At 34.8% G+C, this 27,778-nt stretch overlaps 1 protein-coding gene across 6 annotated transcripts in view; it reads left to right on the top strand.

Annotated features, from left to right (window-relative positions):
* The window catches only part of Cog1 (conserved oligomeric Golgi complex subunit 1), a 580,539-nt gene that overhangs the window by 236,280 nt on the left and 316,481 nt on the right, over window positions 1-27,778 (top strand). For all 6 annotated transcript variants that reach the window (XR_016549365.1, XM_090403917.1, XM_090403919.1 and 3 more), the window contains exons 15-16: window positions 10,265-10,370; window positions 18,917-19,012. Coding sequence is in view for 5 of the 6 variants with exons in the window: in XM_090403917.1 (XP_090260043.1) it covers window positions 10,265-10,370; window positions 18,917-19,012 (202 nt within the window). In the remaining variant the exon portion in view is untranslated. The remainder of the gene's footprint in view (window positions 1-10,264; window positions 10,371-18,916; window positions 19,013-27,778) is intronic.

Below are 27,778 nucleotides of genomic sequence, written 5' to 3' on the forward strand. Positions count from 1 at the left end.
AAATAGATTCCATCACCTATTGGACGTAATGGTATACCTTCTTTGTGAATTTTTGGAAGGCCATACAATCTAGGTATGCACCCACTTACTCCTATTCTCCCACTTACCAACTATCCAAGTATCTTGCGAAGATTTTACAACAACACATTCACTTCTCGGATACTTATATTAAAAACTCAAAACATTTTATAGATAAAATAAAAAACATCCCTATTTTTGAAGAGGATATACTAGCAAGCCTGGACATCACATCTCTGTTTACTAACATTCCAGTGGTTGAAGTCATCAACATCTTAGACAAATTGTTCCCAAGAAACATCACTACTTTGTTCAATCACTGTTTAACTTCTAACTATTTCATTTGGCAAGAAACGATATACAAACAACTCACTGGATTAGCTATGGGTAGCCCCCTCTCACCTCCTTGTGCTGACTTATTCATGGAAGATCTAGAGAAAAAAATCTTAACCCAGATCTTTCCAAAACCGAAAATTTGGTACAGATATGTAGATGACATCTTTATCATTTGGGATCATACAAAAGAAGAACTAATGAATTACCTCAACCAAATCAATAGTTTCCACAATACCATCAAATTCACATTAGAAATGGAAAAAGATAAAAAACTGCCATTCCTTGACATTTTAATAAAGAAACAATCCAATAATAGTATCAACCTATCTGTATACAGAAAACCTACAAATACTGGACGTTACCTCCATTTCAACTCAGCTCATCACATAGCTCAGAAACTTAGCATTATCCATAGTCTCAAGAAAAGAGCTATACAGTATACGACAGACAAGGATGACCTACTAACGGAATTAACCACAATATCCAGAGAACTTTCTTTAAATGGTTACCCTAAAAGACTCTATAACAAGATTCTATTTACTGATATACCACATCGACAACGTGATGACGTCCAATACATCAGTACAATTACAATTCCTTTTGTCAACAACCTTTCCAAAAAATTAGCTAACTTTTAAAACCATACAAGATCAGAGTGGCATTCAAACCAATCAATACTATTCGGAAATTTTTAAGATCACCGAAAGATCCTCACCCATTCTACAAATACTCTGGAGTATATAATATTCCTTGCTCATGTGGTATTAGTTACGTAGGTCAGACATCTAGAAGCTTCGAAACGAGAAAGAAAGAACACATAGGATATGTCAGAAATAACAGACAAGACATTTCAGGCCTTTCATGCCACTTTGCCTCTACTAACCATTACATTGAGTGGGATAAGAGCCTTATGCCATACATAGAAGATAACTACCATTCAAGAACCTTTAAAGAAGCAGCTACAGTCGTCCGTAAAACTGAAAACCTAAACAAGAATCAAGGTCTAATTTTACCAGAAATTTGGAAAACTTTTATCAGATCATTAAATATCAAAGAAATGAACTTTCATAACAATTACGTCATGAGTCATCACGAATAAATCACGTTAACGAGACACGCACATTGTCACGCACAATACCAATTTTTGTATGATTTAGAACCATCGGTTATAACCTAGTCTGTAACCTTCATTTTGTGCTTACTGATTTGTATTCCCTGAGGATGCCAATAGAAACAGATTGGCGAAACATGTAGGAGGATAAAAATAAAGCTACTTGATAAAGATTTTATAAAAAAGTGTAATAGTCTTATGAATAATTGTCAAGAAAAAATTCAACATAACAATCATAAATTTTGTTGAAGACTGGGCAAAGATGTGCTGCATGATCATGTTGCTCATTATTTTGAAAATGCAAATATTTTACAAAGAGGCTGAATTGTTTTTCAGTCATAACATCATGAAACATTGCCATGTAGAAATACATTTCAAGAGTGGGCTTTTTCACAATACCTTGTACAGTCAAAAGCGTTTTAAATGTAAGTGGCATGTTGATATCTCTTGGGCTCCAAAGTGTATGACGAGAATGCAGACCGTACTCAACTTGCTGATGTTGTTGGCAAGCATAAAGGTAAGTCTGTTCCACTATGAAGGAAAGAATATCATCATCTAGGAATAGACAGAAGAAGCCTAAAATGTTGCTATGTCTTCAGTAGTTTCTGGCTTACCTATGAATTGGAAACTGTGGACAAGCTGGTATGTGTTTAGTGACATGTAGTTTAACATGCAAAATCACTATCTTCACATCTAGAAAAATTTCCCTCATCAACATCAGTAGAGTAAGAGCTACTTGAAAGGCAAAGGCTCTAATTTTCTTCATCTCCAGAACTTTTCTTTTTTTACCGCATACTTTGCTTCCCTTTTTTGGGGAATATACTGCTTACATTTCAATCTACTTTTGAATGGCATAAGGTGCAGCTGTTATATTCTTTCTTAACTGTTTATTTTATTATTCTTATTACTTCTTTGTTAATCTTATCTCTTATTCTTGTATAGCCTTCCCTTTTAAAACATCCTATACTTATTCCGTTCTCTACTTAATTCTTTCCCCTTTTTAAATATGCAGTCCTTTGGCCTCTCTATAGTTTAACCGCGTGTAGGTTACTTAGTGTTTAGGGCCTTGTCCGTGTGTGGGACGTGACCATTAACACATCTTCTGAGACAGTCCACCCAATAAGCATTGACAAATCTTTTTTATAACTGCGCCAGCCAATACCGAGGATAGATGAGACTCGTACCCAGGGTGGCTCTCTCAGAATGATACACAATAATTAAAACTATAATATAATCTAATCTCTGTTCACTAAATTCTTACATGCAGTCGTGGCCCGCTTTGTTTAATCATAAACGTGGTTTCTTCCCGCTAGGTTCGTCAATATTTTTATGAGTGGCTGTTTGAATTCATATACTAAAACAGATCAGGCAGGTACTAAGGAACATGTTTATTAAATAAAGAAATCATACAAGTAAGCATTACTACTAATTAATCTGAATTATTCTCAAGTAAGATCCTCGGTTCAATACTATTATACAAAACATATAAACAAACTTACTTAGACCACCTCTATAAGTAACTTAACATTATCTCATTAACACCTATCACACTTTCTACATTCACGTGGTCATTAGTCATATCATTTTACACATTACTACTAATTCATACAGAATAAACATGGCCTTGCTAGGCAGACAATTCTCAAACAAAATGGGCCTGTGCCAAGTTGTAGACAGTTCTTAAAGTTCCATAAAATGAGTCCACTTCACAAAATGTTCAAACACACTCTTTCTTAACTGGAAAATATAACACAAAAGTCTACTTTACCGTCCACGAAATGATACTCTGTCTTTCTTCTTGCCTTGTCTGGGCATCAAGGCTTCTTCATTCTGCTTGTCGTCTGATCACCTTCGATAAACTATACGGCCAGATTCTTCGGCGGGAAGGGCGATATGGCTCAGGAGCTTAGCCAGAACGGACGGCATCTACTTGGTTCTTCCATCGCACGACATCGCTCAGCTATCCTAGTCTTAGGAAATAGCTAGGCCCTTTTCAAACGCTGCGACAGACGAACCAATGCCTTCCATGGCCAGCCAGGAACTTCTCCGTCGGTGCAGACTAGACCTATGTCCTAGAGGTCAGGAAACAGGAACCCAAAAAAAGCCTCGAGTGGGGTTTGCTTGACCTTTTTGTTTTCTTTCTCTTCTTGATGTTTCTCGGCTATCACGATGCCTGCCAACGCGGTCACGTGGGTTTACGTCATGGCGTCCAGCTCCCTCTATCACATCGCATGTGCGCTTGTTGTGTTTTTCTTGGAAAGCGCTCTAGTTTCTCTTTCCTATAACTACCTTCCCCCTTTTGGTATACGTAACAGAGGACGGTTAAAGGTGACCCTTGGACTCTGGCTTACAGGCTTTGCTACTTTATAATACATGAAATGGGGTTCTTAAATAAATTTAACAGCTTTAATTAATTTCTTTATCTGACCCACATGCATTACAGGTTAGGTCTTACAATTTTTCTTTCATCTGTTATACAATTTCTTGCTCCTAATCTAGAGTTATATACATAAATTTATCTTTCCAGTCTATAGCCAACATGCCACATTCTCTGCCTATGTTTAACTAAAGTTGTGTCCTGAATAATTCATGCTAAAACCTTTCTTAGTTTATTCAGTACACAACACAGCACAGCGCTTATGCATGAATTTTGTTTGTGGGGAGATGAAAAAAGAAAAGTTCTGGAGATGAAGAAAATTAGAGCCTTTGCCTTTCAAGTAGTTCTTACTCTACTGATGTTGATGAGGAAAATTTTTCTGGCTATGAAGATAGCAATTTTGTGTGTAGTTTAGACATGTCTTCATGCAGAAGATGGGTGATCATCACTAAACAGGAAAGTATCAGTACTTCAAAACTGATGCTACTGTTGGTACTACTTGCCATCTCAGAAATGAATTGCATCTTAGATATGCTGTTAATATTCCTTTCTGCTCTAGTAACAGGCTGTAAGTAAACAAATATTATTGAGAAAGTGAGAAAAGAACACATCCAGTAGACACTAAAAAGTCCTCGTTGATTTTTTGCAGATATTCAAAATATTTTATTCTGATATTGCTTTTGTGGGATGACACTGTTTTTTAAAGATTAATTTTCTCAATATCACATAATTTAATTATTTATAATTATCAGGAAATAATATTAATGAGAAAATGTAAAAAATTTCCTAATTTATGATAATCACAATTTAATTTTGGTATCAGAATACTAAAAGTTATCTGGTACAATTACTTTGGAAAAAGAATGAATTCAAACAAAAAGAAAGTGAACATATGTTACCTATTTTTGTGTGTGTGTGATAATTTGGGGAGGGAGGTTAGCCATCAAAGGTGAAATACAATTTTAATTCTATTATGAAAATTTTGAAAATAAAATTTCATTTTTATGCACGCTGCTATACATGTTTCAAATGATAAACTGTAGGGAAAGTATTACTACTTCAAAACTGCTGCATAATATCAAAATCCAAGCTTTCATTATAACAAACTAAAATTCCCACTTTTATTTTACCCTTTTCAATTTGCCTTGATAAAAGCAAACTATCCTCATCTAAATAGAACATTTGAAGAAATGAAAATTCATCAGGAACAGATTCATCCTTTTGAACTTTTTTATACACATTTTTCAAAATCTGATCTTCTTTCTGCACTTCAACTATAAGAGGTTATTCCCAATTTTGACAATTAGGCATATTACTCTTAATTTTATTTAACTTGTTTATCCTAGTAGATGGTTTGGCATTTATATTACATTGAATAGAAATTATTCCTGCTTTACTAGCAAATCATCAGATTAGATAGATTAAAACATAAATTATTATTATTATTATTAACATTTGACCTCCATGGTCAGAGACTCATCATGGGAGGTACACACTATTCCACACAATGCTCATCCAATCATGCTTTAAACTGATTCAATATGTCTACACCCATAACACACTCAGGAAATGCATTCCACTCAACCACTCTCCTTACAAAGAACCCACTCCTCACACCCTCCTTAATACAGTTTCCAGTGATGGCCTCTTCTTCAAACCCTCCCCACTCCCACTCTATGAAAAATCTCTTCTATGTTGACCCGAAAACAACCCTTGACTAGCTTATGTCTCTCAATCATATCCCCCTTCCTTCCACCTGTTCATGAGGCTTTGTAACTTATATTCTCTCAATCTGTCGTTGTACTCCATATTCCAAAGAATAAATATTCAGTCTGTTTTAAACTGACATTTTGAACACTTCAGTGAGAATATATCTGTATCTAATCTAGAAAGAACTTTCAATAATATATTTCTGTGAGATGTTAGGTCCTTTGAGTAGATAAGCAATTCATCTTGAAGACAAATAACTTCTTTACCTAGCATATCTGATAAAACAGAATTCATTAGGGACTGTAAAGATATAGTTGAGTTTCTAGCTCCTTGAGGAAGATAACATAATTGGTACTTCTGCTATATATATATTGGTGAAGACAAAGTATTTTCTATCCACCTTCTTTAAAGGAATCTGGAAATAGCCAGAGTTCAGCTCTAGTGTAGTGAAGTACTCTGCTATTTCTAAACCACTTGTTGAAAGTTTCACTTGGTTATACTACAAATTAAAGATACCAAGAAATTATAGTCATCCCCTGAGTTACATAAGTAATGCGTTCCGTAAACCTTTATGTAACTTGAGTTTTACGTAAGTCGAATTTTTAAATTGCTTAAGTGTAACTTCGTAAGAAACTGCAATATTTATTATTATTATATGTATGTACATATACAGATATGTATATTATTTACACAGTATTATTTTATAAATGAAAGATCATGCAGCAGTATTTACTCAGATATAAACTATAAAAGTATGAAAAATATATAAAAGAGTATAAAAACAAATTGAAATAACACTTTTCAAATAAAAAAATGTCTTGTGACAGCTAATTTAGCTCTCTGAAATCGGGCCCAGAAATCGGGCTCAGCATTACCGCACCTTTCATGCTTTCAACAATGCAAACTTTATCCTTCACTATCGTATTCACTGTCGAAATAGGTCGGTTTATATCCCGAGCTATTGTTGATATAATTTTCCCATCTTCATACGTACGAATTATTTTCAACTTTTCTTCCAAAGTAATTGCAGACCTTTGTTTTTTAGATTTATTACCAGCACATTCAGTTTTGCGTTTCGAATCCATTTTAAGGGTAAATAAACAACGAACACTAACGGTGATAAACAAGTGACTAAACCCGCACGAGGCATGGACTACTGACGGGTTGGGGAAAGGAGGAATTGTTTACGGAGTCCTTATTTCTAATTGGTAGGTTTTAGTTTGAATGTTACGGCTTTTGCGCACTTGCCCTCTGCTGCTCTCGCCGTTTACCGGTAACTTGTCACTTCCTGTTACTATTCGTTACATTTGCTGTGAATGCCGAGTCTAGTTAACATTATGTCGTTGCATACTGCAATGGATGTCAAAGACGCAAACATGTTCATATGCACAAGTAATTGTAATTTTTGCAATTTATTACGTAACTGCGAATTTACGTAAGTCGCATATTATGTAAGTCAGGGGATGACTATATACTTGGTTTAATCCTTTATCCAAGTGTAAGCAAACAAAGTTTGCGCCTGAAATATTTCCACGACTGGGGAAACTCGTGGTAAAGGTGGTATGACTTCACATCACTTGCCTTAGTATCCTAATGCAAAACACATCTCCTGTGGATATGTATTAAAACATTAGGAAGGGTCACTACCCAGACTGGTTTCAATCTTTATTGAGGTCTCATCAGTGGGAGCCAGATCCAGAGGTGAGATACCAAGGTTGAAGTAATGCAGAAGTCATATTTTCCTATATGAGTTGCCAAAAAGTGTCACCTTATTATTAAAATACACTGGATTAGAGATAGATAGTTGTTGAAAGTTTTTCACTTGTTATATTATAAATTAAAGATATCAAGGAATTATATATACTTGGTATAATCCATTATCCAAGTGTATGCAAACAAAGTTTGCGCCTGAAGTATCTTTCAGGACTGGGGCAATTCGTGGCAAAGGTGGTATCACTTCACATCACTTGCTTTAGTATCTCATAATGCAAAGCACATCTCCTTGCAGACATGTATAATGCTATGCATTATGGGAAGGGTCACTACCCAGACCGGTTTCAACCTCTATATAATTCCTTATTTTGATTACCTTGATGGACCTGTGATTTCAGTCAGGATTTGTCCATGACCGCAGGTTGTAAAGAGTCCAACTATTCCTGTCTTGGGCGTTTCTTCTCCATTTTCTTCCAACTTTCTTGATCATTGAGTCTTCCCACCTTAAGGCTGGTCTTCCAGGTTTCCTTTTGGTATCTCTCGGATACCAATTTGTTACTCTGACTATCCATCTGTTGTGTCTCATTATGGCAAGATGTCCTGCCGTTGTACTTTGCTGTTGTAGATTGCTTTTATTACATCTTTGAGTCCAGACTTCTTCCTGATTTCTGTGTGTCTTACGTGGTCTAATATTATGATATAATATAATTCCTTAGTATGTTTAATTTATAATATAACCAAGTGAATAACTTTCAACAAAATTATATACTTGGTTTAATCCTTTATCCAAATGTAAATACTTCAGGTGCAAACAAAGTTTGCACCTGAAGTATTTTCAGAACTGAGGCAACTCATGGTAAAGGTGATATGACTACACATCACTTGCCTTAATGGTGTGAAGTCATACCAGCTTTACCATGAGTTGCCCTAGTCCTGAAAATACTGACGCAAACTTTGTTTGCTTACATGTGGATAAAGGATTAATCCAAGTATATAATTTCTTCATATCTTTAATTTATAGTATAACCAAGTGGAAAAATTTTCAACAATTAACTATCTCTAATCCAGAGTATTTTAATAATAAGGTATGACACCTTTTGGCAACTCGTATATGAAAAATACGACTTCTGCATTACTTCGACCTTGGCGCCTCTGGGTCTGGCTCCCACTGATGAGACCTCAATAAAGCTCAAAACCGGTCAGGGTAGTGACCCTTCCCATAATGCATAGTATTATACATGTCCACAAGGAGATATGCTTTGCATTATGGGATACTAACTCAAGTGACGTGAAGTCATACCACCTTTACCATGAGTTGCCCCAGTCCTGAAAATACTTCAGGTGCAAACTTTGCTTGCTTACTCTGGCTAAAGGATTAAACCAAGTATATAATTTCTTGGTATCTTTAATTTATTTCTAAACCAATTAATAACTTTTTAATTTTGCATAAAGGGAAATCAATGGGTTTGTGACTTTATTGATTTCTCTCAGATCCAAAAGAAATCTCACACTTCCACTAGGTTTTTCACTCATCAATTAAGCAGTGCTTAGATTGATCTCTGAATAAGATCGGCATTTTTTGATCCTTTTCAGACCAGTCATGTACTACAGTAGCATTACCCTGCTTTTGTCTTTGTTGGTAATCTGCTTTTTGGGGGTATCTTTTTAAGTTTGACAAGTTCCACGTGGGATAAATTCCTTTTTCAGAGGATTTGCTGGTTTTAAATGGCTATATCTCTCCTTACATTATGTATTATATAGACTATGTATTTTTCTTTGGACCAATGGTGTAGTTATGACCAAGGCTGGGAGCACTGATAACTTCTTTTCTTGAGCTGAAAGGAAAATGAGTGAATTATAGTTTATTCTAGAAGTAAATTACAGTTTTCTATCTTCTTGGCTAAATTATTGAATAGTTGGATGTAGTGCCTTGATTTTTTTAAAATTCTTTCTTTGCTGAAGTATCAGATATTTGAGAGGATCATTCAGAGTTTGGTGTATTGAACATGGCATTCGATGTAGTGCAGATAGTTTTGATTTGCTTTCACATAAAAAATGAAGCTAGTGTGACAGTATATACCAAGAACTTTTGGACAAACTTGGCCTTAATTTTTACACAATTTGGAATAATGTCTAAGTTGTAACAGTATTTGAAGAATGCAAGATTATTCAGGAATCTTGCTAATCTGAATTTATAGGTATCGAAAGTGCATGCTTTACATGCTGTAGCACTTCCAATGTAGATGCTGTTATTATAACATTGTCAAAGCATCTATAACAGTGTTATAGATGCTTTGATGTTATTACTCATGTTATTATGTCAGTGTCCTCAACCTTGACTGCAACTACACTTCAGCGCCAAAGAAAGTGCCCAATCTTTTAATCATGACAAAAATAGATTGACGCATCTACAGCCTTCCCTTCCAAATTGAATAGATACATGTTTATACAGGTTAGATGTGGCCAACATTTTAATATCAGCAAAGGCTTCAAGAAGGGATTTACTTCATGCAGGACTTGCTGAATTTAACTTTTTATGCCAAAATGTTCTACGTTTGGTTTCTAGATTAGTGTTTCTGGGCCAGGTAAAAACAATGACTCCTACCCATGAAAGGTTTCAAAATAAAACCTTTCATGGGTAGGGCCACATAAAATCAAACTTCTGTGAACAGTAGCAGTTGATCATTGGCAGTATAATGTCATATTATAAAGCAAGATTGTAGCTTACCTCAAGTAGATCCCTCTGGAAAGACTGTAATAATGGGATAATTTTGATCATAATGCAATACTATAGTTGCTTATTGCAAATATAAGGTGTTTTTACTTAAACATTTCATAAAGGAAAGCATTTGTTTTAATTTGCACAGTCGCATTTCTTTTGATGTTTATCCTACTTCATTTAAACTCTCCAAGGTAGTGTTTTATTTTTTTCCATGTTAAACATGCTTGATATCTGGCTTTATGTTTTTATTAGTTAAATATTTTTATATTTCTTATAGGGTTGGTGTCAACAGCCGTTGGTGCCTTCAAGAGCTACTTCAGTATGTTAGTACTGCAAAAGGATTAGCCATCATTAGAGAAGCTGTTGCATGTCAGTTGTTTCAGGTAAATTGTTCATCAAAATGATAGATTAGTGTTTTTTATTATTATTATAATTACTAAATAGATGCTAATAGAAGTAAAATGGAAAACTAACATAATATTTATAAGAAGCAAAGTTTTCAACCTATCAGAATAGGCTGTATTCATCATACATTCAGAATTTTTGAAGGCTGTTTTTTATGCACTGATAAGTTATGCTAAAAAAAAAAAGAAAGAAAAGTAGAATAAGTGCTTCTGTACAGTAAATAACACAATGTTGATTTACATGATATTACAGGCATTGACAAGGCTTGACAAATTTTGTGCTAGCTCACCAGTCAGGCAAATATCTCACTAATGAGATGTTAGCCTAGGTGTGCTCTCTACCACAGTCACCTAATATATCATAGTTCACATGTTTAATCCCAAATAAGCTTTTGGGATTAAATATGTGACTTTTGGGGGAAAAAAAGGTCAATTTATAATGCTATGGCTAATTTTTAACCTCTATAACTACCACTGTTGAAATAATTGTTAACTGCTTGCATATTAGTGTGTTTCTTAGTCTATGAAAAAAAAAGAATAAATCATGCATTGTATAAATGATTATTATTATTATTATTATTAAACAAGTCCTCATGAAGTCAAAGACTCATCTGGGAGGTCCTTTTATCACACACACATCTCATCATACCGTGTCTTAAACACACACTCAAACTCGTTGCAGACACCACACTCTCAGGCAAGGCATTCCAATCATTCACAACTCTGCACGAAAAAAACCTGCCTCTCACTCCCCTACTCACACCCTCTTTATACAGTTTCCAGGGATGACCTCTGGTTCTCCCCTGATCTCCCACTATCCTCTGCAGAACTTCTCCACCATTGATCTTATAACAACCCCTTACCAACTTGTAGGTCTCTATCATATCTCCCCCTCTTCCTTCTCTCCACTAGACTCTGCAAATTACATCTTCTCAATCTTTCCTCATACTCAACATTCCAGAGGTCAGAAACTACCTTAGTCAGTCGCCTTTGGACCCTTTCCAACATCTCTTTATCCTTCTGAAAACCCGGTGACCAAATCTGGGCACAATAGTCCATGTGTGGCCTAATTAAAGCCTTATACAATGGAACAAAAATCTCCCTACTTCTACACGTCAGTGTCCTCCGCATCATTCCCAAAAGTCTTTGTGTTGTCTTCACAATTTTGGCGATTTGTCCCCTAAATTTTAGATCCTTATCCACTATCACCCCCAGATCTCTTATTTCCTCTACTTCTAACAATATATTCTCACCAAGCATAAATTCTGCATCCCATCTTTGTTTTCCAAATTTTAAAACCTTACATTTTGCAACATTGAACTCACATCCCCATTTGCTTGCCCAATCACTCAATTTATTCAAGTCTTCTTGCAAGGCCACAACATCTTCACTACTTTTTATGGTTTGTCCCAACTTTGCATCATCTGCAAACAACTGGATATCTCCATCCAAATCTTCGCCAATATCATTAATATACAAGTTAAATAGTAATGTCCCTAAAACAGACTCCTGAGGCACTCCACTAGTGACTTTCCTTTTCCTGGATATTGCACCCCCATACACAACTTGTTAATACCTATCAGATATCCAGTCTCCAATCCAATGCACTAATCTAATATCCAACCCCATCTGCTCTAGTTTGACTGTCAACTTATCATGAGGTACTCTATCAAAAGCTTTTGCGAAATCCAAGTATATTACTGTGTATCCTTCTCCTCTGTCCAAGGAAGCAGTCACTTTATTGTAATAAGTAAGTAGATTACTAAAACATGACCTCCCTTTAGCAAATCCATGCTGTCCATCAAAGATTATACTATTGTTGTCAACCCAACTCTGGATCCTAGTTCTCACAAGCTTTCCAACAACTTAACCAGAACACATGACACAGAGATAGGCCTATAGTTTGATGCTTGAGTTCTATCACTTCCTTTATGAAGTGGCACAATCTTGCCCTCCTTCCACTCTTTAGGAACTTGACCAAGTGCAAGACTCGTATTAAAAAAATATGTCAAGGCAGGTGTCAACTCTCTAGCACATTCCTTCAGAATACGTGGTGATATATTATCAAGTCCCACAGCCTTATTTAAATCTAGTTTACTCAACTCCCCAAACACCTCTTGCTCACTTACAGTCAGTCTCTCCTCCCCATCCTCAACTGCTCTCAATCTCTCCATGAAGTCACATTCACAACATTGAAAGATCTTTATGAACTGCTCATTAAGTATCTCCACCACACATTCTGCAACAGCTGTCTTTATACCATTTCCTCCAATCAATGTCATCCTTCCATAATCATTCTTTCTTTTGCTGGCTACATATCGAAAGAACTCCCTAGGATTCTTTTTGGCTTCATTAGCTAACTGCTGTTCATACCTCTCTTTAGCTACTCTCACCAACCAAGTCACCCTCCTTGCCTGGTCTTTGTAGACCTCATGAAATTGGTTACTTCCACTTCTCTTATGCTGCCTCCACAATGCCCTTTTTCTCTGTATCGCATGCTTAATCTGTTTATTCATCCATCTCACACCTACCTTATTTAACCTTCTCACCCGTGGTGTACATTTAGACATTGCATCTACTAAATAGTTTTTGAAAATCCCCCAAGCTGCATTGATCTCTTTTCCAGCTAACTCCTCATTCCATGCTACACCTGCAAGCTGTCTCCTGAGCTCTTCATAATCACCCCCCTTGTAGTTCCACATATACCCTTTTTTCACAGGGGTCCTTGCACTGCTGACAACCACCCAGGTAATCACCTCATGGTCACTTTCACCAATTAGTGGATGATTTGACACCTCATTTATAATTACATCCTCCAATGAGATGACCAAATCCAAGACCCTTAATCCTCGTGTGCCCTCTGTTACATACTGTCTGAGGTAGTTATCCTTCAAAAACTAAAGAAACTCATTTTCTTTACTTCCAGTTGCTATCTCTTCATTCCAGTCTATATTGCCATAATTAAAATCACCCATAACGATCACCCTTTTCTTATTTGCTTGGCTTATTTAACTATACATTTCACTATCACCACCATCCACATTACCAGGTCTATAACAACATCCCACCAAGTATTTGATTCTATTCACCTCTATCTCACACCATACTGCCTCAGAACCACTGGCCCTATTTCCCTCTTGCATCTCTACCTTGTATGGACATAACTCTTTCTCTATCATCAAAGCACTCCCCCTCCCTTTTTACCCCTTCTGTCCTCACGAAACACATCATACCTTTCCATCTCTATTCCTGTCAGGATGTTGTCCTCGTCTAACCATGTCTCACTTATTCCGACAATCTTTGGGTGCACAGACGCAATTAGTGCAACCATTTCATCCATCTTGTTTCTTATACTTCTAGCATTGGTATACAAACACAACAGCTCATTTCTGGATCTACAGCTAGTTCCACTGATATCACTCACTCGATGTGATCTCTCTATGCTGGACTGGGGCCATTTCCCTTTCTGCTTCTTCATTTTAGAACCCTTTGCAATTCCATCTGTTTCCTCTTGATCCCTGGTCATCCCATTTCTTTCCTGCCTACACATGCTCTCACCTCCTCTTGGAGCATCCACCTTTCTCACGCTGTGTACCCCTGTCCACCCTGAGCCTCCCCGTTTCCCTGCTCCTCTTGCACACCCATTCTCTCCTTTTCTATACTCATACCACCCACTTCCCCATTCATTTCCACTTCTTCAATCTCTCCTGTCTTACTCTCCTGCTCTTCCACATCACTCCCCTCTCGATCTGATTCATTCTCTCTATTCACTTCTCTACCTTCCAGCAGCAGTCTCTCCAAGCGACTCACACCATAACCACTCAAATGCAGTCCATCACTCCCATACAGCTCACTTCGTCCCTCAAACTCATTCCACACATTAACAAACTGTACTCCCATCTCCTCACACATTTCAGCCAGAATATCATTCATAATCCTTGCTCTCCGCCTCATTTCACCACAATCATACCTAGGCAACACACTGACTACCCTTCCTGTCACACTATTCTCTTTTATCTTTCCAAGCAGTCTCCTGACATTCATTTTGACATGCTCTTTGTTCTCTCTCAAATCATTTGTACCAATTAATACAATTAACTCTTTTGCTCGCTCCCGCCTCATATCCAATGCCTCAATCACTCTACTCATTTTACCGCCTGGAAAACATACCTTGTGCATTTTATCCTCTAGCACACCTTTAATAATGGAGTCGCCATGCAACGCCACTCGCTCATCTTTCGTTAACTCTTTCATGCCATCATGATTTATTTTAATAGTTTTGACCTGAATTCTCTTAATTTCATTCCGCATCCATTTCATTTCTTGCCTCATCTAATCCAATTCACCTTCCGAATATCTATCATTAAATCTTTCTAACTTTCTAACTCTCGATCCCCTCTTCTCACTTTCCCTCTTATTCATCCTTCTTTGTTTCTGTACTTTCGGTCCAACATACATCCAACTTTCACTATCATTCTTCTCACGTTCACTCTCATTTATCTTTCTTTGTTTCCGTACTTTCGGACTAACATGCTTCCAACTTTCGCTATCATTCTTCTCACTTTTACTGTCATTCATCATTCTTTGTTTCAGTACTTTTGGTCCCACATGCATCCAACGTTCGCCATCATTCATTCTTTTTTCGCTATCATTTATTCTTTCGATTTTTTTCACTTGCGATTTCTGCATCACGACATTTCTACTTTCATTCGTTCTCTCAATTTCGTTTCTTTCCGCCTCACTTTCGTCCCTTTTAACATCCATTACAGTTTTCAAATTGCTCTTTTTCTTTTGTCTTGATTTTTTAACATTTTTTCGCCTCTCTTTCTCACTATCCTTCTCTTTCAAACGTGCACTCACGACACAATCGGTACTAACACTTTCTGTCATCAATTTCATATTTGCATTCATCAGTTCCTCGTTCAGGCACTTTGCACACACCCTTCTTCCATCTGCACTAAACATCCATAAATTATTTATGTAATCGAAGGAATACATATAACAGACCTCACACTTAACGAAACGACTGAAATCTAAATTAAAATCATGGAATGACAATGCCACCGCCAATTTTTTTCTCTCTGCAGGTTACTAGGTCTAATAATAACGATTTCGTAATTAGTTTAGGCAAGAAAAATCCCCCACATTAATAATACCGGTAGCGTACAACGTTTGCAGCCGCTCTTACTCAAACAGCTACTCATATATACTTAATTATTCCTAGTAAAACTTATCTGAATCAGGAGCTCTTCAAATCACATCTGCAGCGCTTGGCTCACTAGCGCCCTCTCTATGATATAAGACCATTTATTATTTTTTTATTAATATCCTGTTTTCTTGCTACATTTTTGCTTCTAAACCAAATGTGTTGAATGGAAAGAAAAGCAATTTGTTCTTTGCCATTATAAACAAACCTGAATACATTCATTATCATAAAAATTCATAGGTCAACACATATAATGATGATATTAGTGTATCTGAATTTTTGATTGGTTCTGAAATGTTGCGAGATGGACAGGGCCAGTGATATGACATGATGTGGTGGACACTCTGAAAACACTCAAAAAACCATTTAGGTAAAAATCAATATAAAGAAGTATTTTGGGAAAATAAATACTACTTTCTCAACTTTTTAAGTTTTAACATCCACTATTAATGATCAAATTCTGCTTATTCTGTCATCGGCTAAGAAATAAGCTACTGACTATTGTGTGTTTTAGATTGTTGCATCATGATTGATTGGTTACTTCGTGGTGTGGTATAACTGAGCACGCTCTAATGATAAAATAATGCATGTGCATCTTATTGTCTCAATGGTAGGATTTCATTATGACAAAATTAGTGGTACCGGACAAAAACAGGCATTTGTAAATCACCTACATTTTGCCAGTAAATGTGATAAGTAAGTTAAGCATACAAAAAAACTATGCATGATATAAAAAAAAATTAAAACACAATCAGTATTATGTAAATAAAACTGATTAAATCAAAACTCTTCTGATTTTGTTTTTACTCGTCAGCTAAAATTTCTCATTGTCATGGACAAGCGAGATGAGCACATTTTTCAATCCTTCGGCAATAAGCTTATGCAGTTGGTGTTCAGTTGGTTATTAATAATAATAATAATTAAAAAATAAATTAACAACAGTGATAAAGGTGTTTAATAGAATTACTTCCTGAAATAAAGGCTGAGGTAAACATTTCTATTTAGGTTCACATTATTGAACTTTGGAGCCTTCTTCAAAGCCTTCTTTCCATCAAACAGAGACCACAAATCCACAAATTTCCTTTTGCACAATCTACATATAGACTCATTGGCTATCAAACCACCTCCTCAGTTCTCTTCTATCATAACATGGTAGAGATTTACAACCTTCACCTTCTTGCTCTTCAGTTTTGCCTATTTTAACAACTCCTTTACATACTCCCTCATGGAATACTTTCTCACCTCTCAAATCATTTATACCAAGAATTTGACTTACCTTTTTTTTATCTGGATGACTTGGCTGATATCACGAATTTTTACACCAAATATGATTTTTTCACACTTTCGTTAAGTACTCCCCTGATCATTGAATCTCCATACATAATTTTCTCCTTAATTTGTTTTCTTGTTTGTTTGGCCGGTCTTTATTATTCCTTCGGATCACCTACTTCTTTCTTTTTTCAGTCCTACTTAACTCTTGTTGCTTCTGTAATTTTTCATTTTCACACTGTCCCTATGAAGAATAACATGTAAGAGCGCAATTTCTTTATTAATATCCATTTCGTTCTTCTCTATTTTCACAGCTGCATGTTTGAAATTAACATCATTTTCCATCTTATCGTCAGTATTTGTTGTGTTCTCATCACCTAACAGACACTTTTGAAACACTTAATACAAACTCTCTCTCCAGTTTCAGTTTCCTTCCACATATTCTTTAATTTTCTCAGTGAATACATTTCTCTCTCTCTCTCTCTCTCACACACACACACAGAGAGAATAAAATCCCATAAATTCAAATTGCCGGACAACGTGGTCTTCACCGCCATTGTTCGCTGTTGGCGCCATGCCAACAATATCACAATAAAAATGTTATAAAGATACTAAATAAATACTAAATACTTTCATGTTATTAGAGTATTTAGTATTTATGAAGATACTAAATACTCTAAAAACATGAAAATGTACACTAATACACTACAATACACTAATTTTCCAAGGAAAAAACACAATAAAACAGACAAAAAAAAATCACTAATTTATCTTTTCACAATTTTTATTCTACCATAACTGGGGATTATCCATGGAAAGTGGGAGTGCAAGGTTGTTGTGGCTGGTTTTTATGCTTTTGTGAGTGGGTGGAGTGGTTTGGTGGGTTCTGTTGTGGATGCCATGACTGTGAATGGGTTCGCAGTGTGTTGGATAGTTCTTGACATGCTTAGGATCTCTCTCGATGAGTCCAAGGAATCCTTGGAGCAGCCTGTAATAATAATATTTATATTTTCCGCACTGTTAGCCTAGTGGCTGTGCACTTCAGAACCATATGCCTAGGGAAGGAGTGTCCTAAGTTCGATTCCCATCAGTGACATGACCTTAAAGATCTTCCTCAGCCATAGCCAAGTTAGCCTGTCTTAGGCATGGACAGTAGGGTTTTTTCCCCCAGTTTATCCTAGGGGTTTTTCATTCCGCAAAGCAGGCAAACCGGCCTTGAAAACTCAACACTACAGGTCATAGGAGACACTGGGGTGTAGGACTGACCACCTTATCCTGTGAATCGTTTGAGGTCCGATGATTAATAAACCTTCAACCCCACAAGGTAAAAGAGAGTAAAAGGAAGATGTGATGAGATGAGATATTTATATTAGCAGCAAATTTTATTATACTCATTTTCAAATTAACAAAATTCATAATTGTTCTTCTTTTTAACTGAATTCTCCTCAGCTTGCACTCTTATGTTTTTCTCCATAACATATAATTCTAAATAGAAGAACTAAAACAGATAAAGATTATCCTATAAATAATCTTCATTACCTAATCCTAATTGATTACTCCTAATCTTGATTCATCATATTCTATCCTTTCCCCAAAAATTTTCTTTCACCTTTTTTCTGCAATTCTAGCTCCCACATTTTTCTATCTATACATTTCTACCCCCCCCCTAGATACTCCTAAAGAAAAATAAGAAAAATAGCCATAAAAAATTAATAAAGATTATCCTTACTTTGTTTCAGGTAGGCATCTTTTTTTTATAATCTTTACACATATATCTGTGATTCAATTTTTCAAATCAGTCTTCTTAACATAAACATTCAAATGTAACATATGTTATAATCATATTTATTTTAAAGTAGTTTAAAGAAACATTTCCTAATAATACTCCATTAAATATTAAGCTTACTAATCCAGCTTTATCAAATAAATAATTAGATGAACTGTATAGTTTGCAGTCTGTATTGTTTTATTTGAGATAGCAAATATCTAGTGTTAATATATTGCACAATTTCTTGGTTTATTGTCATTCTTTTATGGCAATACTTTTTAGGTTACTGATTGGGATAAAATTTGTCTTCGCCTCTTAAAACGAAAGCTGTTAGTCTGGGATGTTTTTCTGAGGGATGTATTTGCCGAGAGAATAAAAGTAAGTATTTAAAACGTTTTCTTTTTTTGTGATATAGTGATTTCACAGTTATCTGAATGATTTGTATTGATGTCATAATTTGAACTGATTTAATTCAAAATCAGAAGCACTTTAGTTCTGCAGTCAATTACATTTGGGCGTAGCTTGATCTTTTATTTCATGATGTCTGGCTATGATTAAAAGTTAGTAATTATGGCAGTGTGACTGCACAGTTGGTTAAGGAGAATAGACAGTACTTTTGGATTTTGCAAAGACATTTGTAGAATTCCACATCGGAGATTGTCTTACTCAGAGGGATGTAAATGCAAAATAAATTTGTGATATGTTTAGGAGGGTGACTGACAGGTATCACAGACATGTGTGATAGTTGCACTTGAATATTAATGATTATTGGGGGTTGGTCTTGGATAGTAATATATAATTATTTGTATACTACTATTTGATGATGATGCAAAAGAAATAGTGATATTGGACATTTCTAATAGAGAATCCTTTCATGTTGATCTGAAACAAATTGATTCCATGAGCAAATAACAATGAATGACTTCAGTATTGCAAAGTGCAGGGTTAAGAATTTTAATGGTAATTTGTTAGTGCTCAGTGAAGCTAGAGACCTGAAGCTGATGATGAAGGGGGTTAAAGTTTATAAACTATATTGCTAAGATGGTTAAGTCGTCACTTCAAATAACTATAATTCTGAGGAGATCATTAACTTGTAGGAATAAAGAAGTTATTTTTGCTCTGCACAAGACTTTGATATAACCACATTGACTGCTGTGCTCATATATGATTCACTAAGTTCAGAGGAAATGAGGAGGCACCTAATAAAATCCATCAGAGGATGACCAAGATGATACATAATCTATTAAATTGTGTTTATTAAAATAAAATGAAGGAATGTGGTCTTCAGAATGTAACTAACAGAAGTGAGGAGATATGATAGAAACATAAATTTGTAAAGTGCATCTTGTAATATATACACAAAGAAGACCGAGTTCATTGCAGGTGGGAAGATAATTAATAAACAAAATGCCTTTAGCATCCCAAAACACCAATACCATGATCTGTCCTGCTGATGGAACCGACTTTGTGTTCTTTGGCACTAAACAACCGGCTTCTGTTCCACTGTTTTGACTACTGTTTAGATTCTGGTGTATAATGGTGAATCCAAGTCTAATCCATAGTAATAAATCGACGCACAAAATCAGTTTTATTCTTATTAAAACACTTCAAACACTGTTCAGAGATTTTCATGTGAGTACGTTTTTGATCTGCTGTGAGCAAGTGCGGCACCCATCTTGCACAAAGCTTTTTCATTTGCAATTCTTCATGTAAAATATATCCTACATGTTCTTTTGAAATGCCTATAGTCCCAGCAATTTCATTCACTTTGACTCGCCGTTACACTTTTTGGACGTCCTTCACATAGATCATCTTCAAGGCTGGTACGGCAATGTTTAAACTCGGCAGCCTATTTCTTAATTGCTGAAAATGAAGGAGAAGAATGCCCATAAACTTTAAGAACTTCAAATGGATTTCTTTTGGCATTAAATTTTTTACAAAGAATTTTATAACCACTTGATACTCAATTTTATCCATTTCAAGGGATACAGACAACATTTTTGCTTCAGACAGCTGTATAAAACAAACTACTTGGTAGAATGACTTGCAATTTCACATTGATGCTTATGACAGTTGTACCAACTTAGAAAAAGAATTCTTGCCGATAGTATTGCCATCTATGGTCGAGGCCGAGAACTTTTCAGATCACCCTCGTATGTAGTATGTATGTATGCATGCATGCATGCATGTTTTAAGTAATGTAAGTCAAGGCAGTTCCATTGTGAAAGGTTGGGTTCACAGACAATTCATTACAGGAAAATTCATGGCACGAACTATTCATCCTGGACAAATTCATGTTGCAAAATATTCATAGTAGAAAAAATTTGCTGAAAACGTTATTCACTACAAAATTGAAACGATATTGCATTGATACTGATATATGAAAAGTAAATGTAGTGCAAGATAAATTTTACAAAATATAGTTTATTTAGATTTTAATTAGATTTTCATAATATTTTTATTCTTATAAGTGAAAGTAATATTTTATATATGAAAGTAATATTGGAGAGTTTCCTAATTTCTGTTTCGTCTTAAAAAGTTGTAAATATTCTTTCTTATTTAGATACTACAGTTTCTGTTGATGGAATATTAATGTTTATAAAACTGGAATAGGGTGGTTTAGGAAGAAATGGCATCATATTTAAAAATATTTATTCTGCGAATCGTTCACTATTTTTCTGCACATTTAGACACCCATCCAGATGTGATATACATGCATGCATGTGTGCACACACACATTTTATTTGAACTAATTCAACAGATGAGATGTAATTAATTTCTTCTCTTGTGAACCATTCAAAAATAAACTGTAATCAGAAATATATTGTTAACAACCGACTAGATAGCGTACCCTCTCCCACCAATGAACTGTGGATTCGAAACTCACAATGGGCGTGGATGTTTGTAATGGTTTTTAGGTGAGAAATGAATTTCATCATCTGATGTGAGACCGCAGCACTGCTTATTGGCGGCCTGAAGTAGTTTGAGCAGCTTTCATGTTTGGTCTCTAGAGCAGAATTTTTGGACCAGGTTAAAATGAAGAAAAATTACAACAAAAAGTAAATAAAAATGGATTTCATGTTATCTTTTCGTATATAATATTGTTTGCAGTTTTCTTTTATCTACTAAAAATAAGTTTCGATTATTTCAACAGCTGATTGTTGCCATTTCTGAAATCTGAGATCTTTAATAATATATATAATAATCCTTTCTGGTTACTAGACAGTAATCCTTAACTATACTAGAAGATAATCCTAACAATCACCAGGCTGAAACTTAGATGAGATTATTTATCACAATTGTGATCTTTAAGGTGATACAATTCTCAGAAGTCACACTAAAGAGCTGCAAGTTATAACTAGTTTAAGTCAGAAATTTCCAGTTCCATTCTTTTGAATAATTATAAACAAAAATGCTGATATTTCTTTTATAGGTGGATGCAGTAATTATCCCAAACCTCACAAAATTTCTAATTCGTAATAATCACTTTTCTTATTATCAAAAACTTATAAATTATCTGAAGTGGTTGCTTTTTACCTTTAATGTGATGAATCACCTTTTGGGAAGAAAAACAAAGCGCAGCTATGTTGCATGATATTCCACTATTTTTTTTGGGGGGGGGGGGGTGGTATGTATTTTTATGGCTACTACTGACATGTACTATAGCTGTACAACAATGGGCTTGCTAGGGAATGTTTTTATTTTAGCATTGTCGTTATTTTATTTACTTTTCTTTCTAATTTTTATTCATTTTAACCTGGTCTGGGAACCTACTCTTAGAGACCAAACTTGGAAACCACTTAAGCCATTTCAGTCCTCCAAAAAGCAGTGCTATGGTCTGACATCAGACAATGAAATTCATCCCTTACCTAAAAACATTACAAACATCCATACCAGTTGCGAGTTTCGAATCCACAGCTCATTGGTGGGAGAAGGTATGCTATCTAGTCAGTTGTTAACGACATGATATTTCTGATTACAGTTTATTTTTGACAAATACAGCAAACCATGCAAGTGTCATTAGAGACTCAAGAGACCATATTCTAATGGATAAAAAAGAAATCATGGAAAGATAGATTGAATACACAAGAAAATTATATGAACAACAAAGAAATTATATTCCTGAACAGACTGATTTAGAAGGACCATCCATTTTACTCTGTGAAGTTGAAAATGCCATCAGAAAACTTAAACCACATAAAGCTGCAGGAATAGATGACATTTTGGCAGAATGGTTGAGGGTTCTCGATGAAGCAGGACTGAAATTTCTAACAAAATTATGCAATAAAATATACGAGACTGGATTTCTACCCAAAGATATTAATCACTCAATTTTCATTCCAATTCCCAAAAAAACAAAAGCTACAAGATGTGAAGAGTTCAGGACAATCAGCCTCATCAGTCAAGTATCAAAAGTCCTCCTATACGTTATTCTTGAAAGAAATAAAAGAAAAATAAACATAGAAATAAATGATACACAAAGTGGCTTCAAGGAAAATGTAGGTACAAGAGAAGATATTTTCAATGTCAGAACCATCATAGAAAGATATCTAGAAAAACAAAAAGATGTGTACCTCTGCTTCATAGATTACAAAAGGGCCTTCGACAATGTCCAACATGAACAATTAATTGAAATCCTTTCAAAAATAGGCAAAGATATAAAAGACATTAGGCTATTAACTAATCTTTACTGGGAACAGACTGCATCTTTGAGAATAAATACAGCGACCTCAGAAGAATTCCCAGTTCAGAAAGGTGTGAGACAAGGCTGTTTCTTTTCTCCAATTCTCTTTATCCTGTACACAGAAGAAATATTTAATAAAATTAGTAACCTCAAAGGAATCACTGTAGGGGGCAGAAATATTAATAACCTAAGATATGCAGATGACACGGTTCTTCTAGCTGAAAACAAATATGACCTCAAAACTCTTATAGATGAAACCCTCAAGTATAGCGAACAGTATAGCCTCAGTTTCAACTTTAAAAAGACAAAAATCATGATAATTTCAAGAGAAAAGAAAATACCAAAAATATGCATCAATATAAAAGGAAATAAATTAGAACAGGTGCAAAAATACATATTTGCTAATCTGCATTTTTTGTCTATTTCTTTTTTCAAATTTTTGTATAATATATACCTCGGACACTTGATCACAGAGAATGGCAGGACAGAAGATGGAATTAGAAAAAGGATTGAAATTGCAAGGTCACCTTCCAACAGGATGAAAAATCTACTAACTTCTAGAGAATTAAATCTGAAAACAAGACTAAGAATCTCCAAATGCTACATATGGTCTGCATTATTATATGTAGTCTACATATGGTCTACATTATTATATGTAGTAGAGACATCATGGACATTCTCCAATCTGAGTGTGAAAAAACTGGAGGCCTTTGAAATGTGGATGCTGCGAAGAATTATGAGAATATCATAGAAAGACAAATGAAGAGGTACTAGAGATGGCAGGCGTAAACAGGAGCCTGATGAAAGAAATAAAAAGAGAAAAGTCAGATATTTTGAACATATTCTGAGACATTACTGCCTACAAAGGGTACTTCTCGAAGGAACTGTTGAGGGAAAGACTGGAGTGGATGAAAAATATAGAAGACTGGACCTATCTCTCATATGAGGAATGCAGCAGAGAGGCGCAGAATAGGACATGGTGGAGACACATGGTAGTCAATCTCCTAGATTGAGAAGACACCTGACGGGACAGGAAAAGTGTCATAAAATACTATTATTTGAGGAAAAGGTAAAAGACTAGTAATGCAGACCCAGATGGCAATTTTGCTTATGCTGATGATAGGATTTATGCAGTGGTGAGCTATAAGGGGCTTGCGGTGGGCTCGCACGAGCCCTTTGTTAAATTTTTTTCAAATTTGCAAGCCCCTTGTTCTTCTAGTTTACTTTTTTATTTATTTTTATTTTTTAAAAAAATTTTTTTGAAACATATTAAGCGACAAACTCATATGGTAACCTAACAAAAACGAGTCTATTCTGCAGTGTATAGATTATTTGGAATTATTGTTTCAACTCCTCTATAACGAATGCAACCAAGTTTGAAAATAAAATAAGCACATGCACTATCTTTACCCTTCTGATAGCCAATCGTATGGTAAAAAATCATAGCCAATCAAATGTTTTATAAAAGCTTTCATTCTTATTATATTTTGATAGTTAAAAAATGTTTTTCTTATGTAAGATTAATACAGTTGATAGTGTGCAAATATTTGTTTAAAAATGATATCCTTTAGGTTGATTGTCCTCTCATACTTTTTGATTGGAATTTGTTTTTTTGCTCGATGAAGCGAGCCCTTTGTTAAAATTTCCATAGCTCACCACTGAATTTATGTAATTTTATTATCATTTTCTTCAATATAATTACTCAGAAGTGCATCTATGATCTTAATCTTTACTATGCAGGAAAAGAAAGTGCAGTGATATTCAAAACACATATGTATTCAATAACTGAAATACCCCACCTTCTGAATTAATTCAGATAAAAAAAATATATCGCATATGGATGGGTGATATGGATGAATTCTAAATGCGCAGAACAGAAAAATAGTGAATGGTTAGAAGAATAAATATTCTTAAATATTGTGTCCTTTCTCCCTAACTTTTCTTAAATATTTTATTCTTCCTAATAACTACTCTAACTATAAATAGAATAGTTAATGGCTCAGAATGCTGGGTTTTAAGAAAAAAAGAAATGGATAAACTCAATGCTTTTGAAATAAAATGCCTAAGAAAAATCAATAGAACAAACTGGACGGACAGAAAGACAAATGAAAAAGTCAGAGAAGAACTTAATTTTAAAAAAACAATAATTACAGCACTAAAAAAGAGCCAACTAAGCTGGTTTGGACATGTTTCAAGAATGAACCCAGAAAGACTACCAAGCATATTATTAAATGGCAGATATAGTTGATAGTTAATAGGAATATATTAATAGTTATTCTTCTTCTCTTCCACTCATGGCGGGTTGAGTTCCTCAAAGATGAATTTTTGCCATTTCTTTCTGTCTGCTGTCTTTTTATGAAGTTCTGTTATGTAGTTTAAGTGGGTGCTTTCTTTAATGTTCTCAATTCATTTCTTCCTTGGGCTTCCTCTGCTGAGCTGTGCTTCAATTCTGCCATTTAATAATATGTTTGTTAGTCTTTCTGGGTTCATTCTTGAAACATGTCCAAACCAGCTTAGTTGGCTCTTTTTTAGTGCTGTAATTATTGTTTCTTTAAAGTTAAGTTCTTCTCTGACTTTTTCATTTGTCTTTCTGTCCATCCAGTTTGTTCTATTAATTTTTCTTAGGCATTTTATTTCAAAAGCATTGAGTTTATCCATTTCTTTTTGATCTCCTTTTTTGTGGATGGGTATGATCTGGCCTGTTCTCCATTCTGTTGATAAATTTCCTTTCTTTAGTATTTTGTTGAACAGTTTCCTTAGATAATTTATTATGCTTTCTCTCCCTTTTCCAGAAGTTCTTTTTGAATGTTATCTATATCTGGTGCTTTATCATTTTTCATTTGTGGGAATTATCATTGTTTTATATATCTTTAATTTGAGTTGTTTGCTTAATCTTTTATTGTTCCGTATTTTTTGTAGTCTGTCCATTGTTATTCATCCATTATCAATTCTGTATTTTATGGTTTCGAAATAGTCTAGATCTTCAGTGATCGTTGATCCTAGGTAATTTAATTGCTTTACTTGTTCTATATTATTGTTTCCTATTTGGATTGCTTCCCTTTTTCTTCCTGTTACCATTAGTTTTGTTGTACTAAAATTGATTTTCATACCATATTTGTTACTTGTTTGCAGCTTGGTAAGGATATTTTCTAATTTTTCTTGGCTGCCTGTAGTGATAACTATGTCATCAGCATATTTTAAATGTCTTATATTTCTTCCATTTACAGTTATGCCTTCACACATCTATAGTCCTTCATCTACTACTTCTTTTAGGTACAGGTTGAATTAATATAGTGACAATGGGCAGCCTTGCATAACTCCTTTTTTAACTTTATTTGATCTGTTTCTGTGTTTTTGTACTTCACTATTGCTTGTGTTTCTGAATAGTAATTCTTGATACAATTTAATATGTATTTGTCAAACCCTCTGTTTTTCTAGAATTTTAATGAGTTTGCTTCTGTTTATTGAGTCAAAAGCTTGTTTGAAGTCAATAAAACAGTAGAGTTTTTTATTTTTGTCTCTCATAAGATCTGCTAATCTGTTTAATATGAAAATTGCATCTGTTGTACTTCTCCTATTTCTAAACCCCATTTGCTCTTTTTCTGTCTGTTCTTAATAGGAATGTTTAACTCTGTTTTGAAGAATTCTGATGAATATTTTATAGCAGTGGCTTAGAAGGGTGATAGGTCTATAGTTAATGCAGGATCTGATCTCCTTTTTTGTGGATGGGTATGATCTGGCCTGTTCTCCATTCTGTTGATAAATTTCCTTTCTTTAGTATTTTATTGAACAGTTTCCTTAGATAATTTATTATGCTTTCTCTCCCTTTTCCAGAAGTTCTTTTTGAATGTTATCTATGTCTGGTGCTTTATCATTTTTCATTTGTTTGATTGCTCTATGTATTTCTTCATTTAGGATGTCTTTTCTTCATTAGTTTTTTCTGGATTGAAAGCGTCTTGATCTATGGTTTCTTCAGCTGTGAATGTTTCTTTAAAATGATTAGTCCATATTTCTTTTATTGTTTCACTGCTACTTGATGTGGTTCCATCTCTTTAAAATATTGAAACTGGGTTGGATGAGTACTATTTCTAGTTATCTCTAGTTATCTCTTTAACTATTCCATAAGTGGTCTTGGGGTCATGTTTTTTTGTATGCTTCTTCACATATTCCTGCTCTTTCTTCTAAATATGTGATTTTTGCTAATCTGCATTTTTTGTCTATTTCTTTTTTCAAATTTTTGTATTATATTCTATTTTCTTCATTGTCTTCTTTTGAGGGGTTAGTTTTGGATATTCTTTTTCTCTCCCATAAGTCCAAAACCTCTGGTGTGAGTCAATCTATATTTACTCTTGTCTGGTAGCCTGGGTGTTTTGTTGCTGTTTTTTTAATAATTTCTTTACCTTTTTTCCCAGACTCCAAGACTGTATCTCAAGCAAGATTATATAATTTTCCTTTCAATG

The sequence above is a fragment of the Typopeltis vanoorti genome, chromosome 14, assembly GCF_054136105.1.
Source record: "Typopeltis vanoorti isolate ZY-2024b chromosome 14, IOZ_Tvanoo_1.0, whole genome shotgun sequence".
NCBI lineage: Eukaryota > Metazoa > Arthropoda > Arachnida > Uropygi > Thelyphonidae > Typopeltis > Typopeltis vanoorti.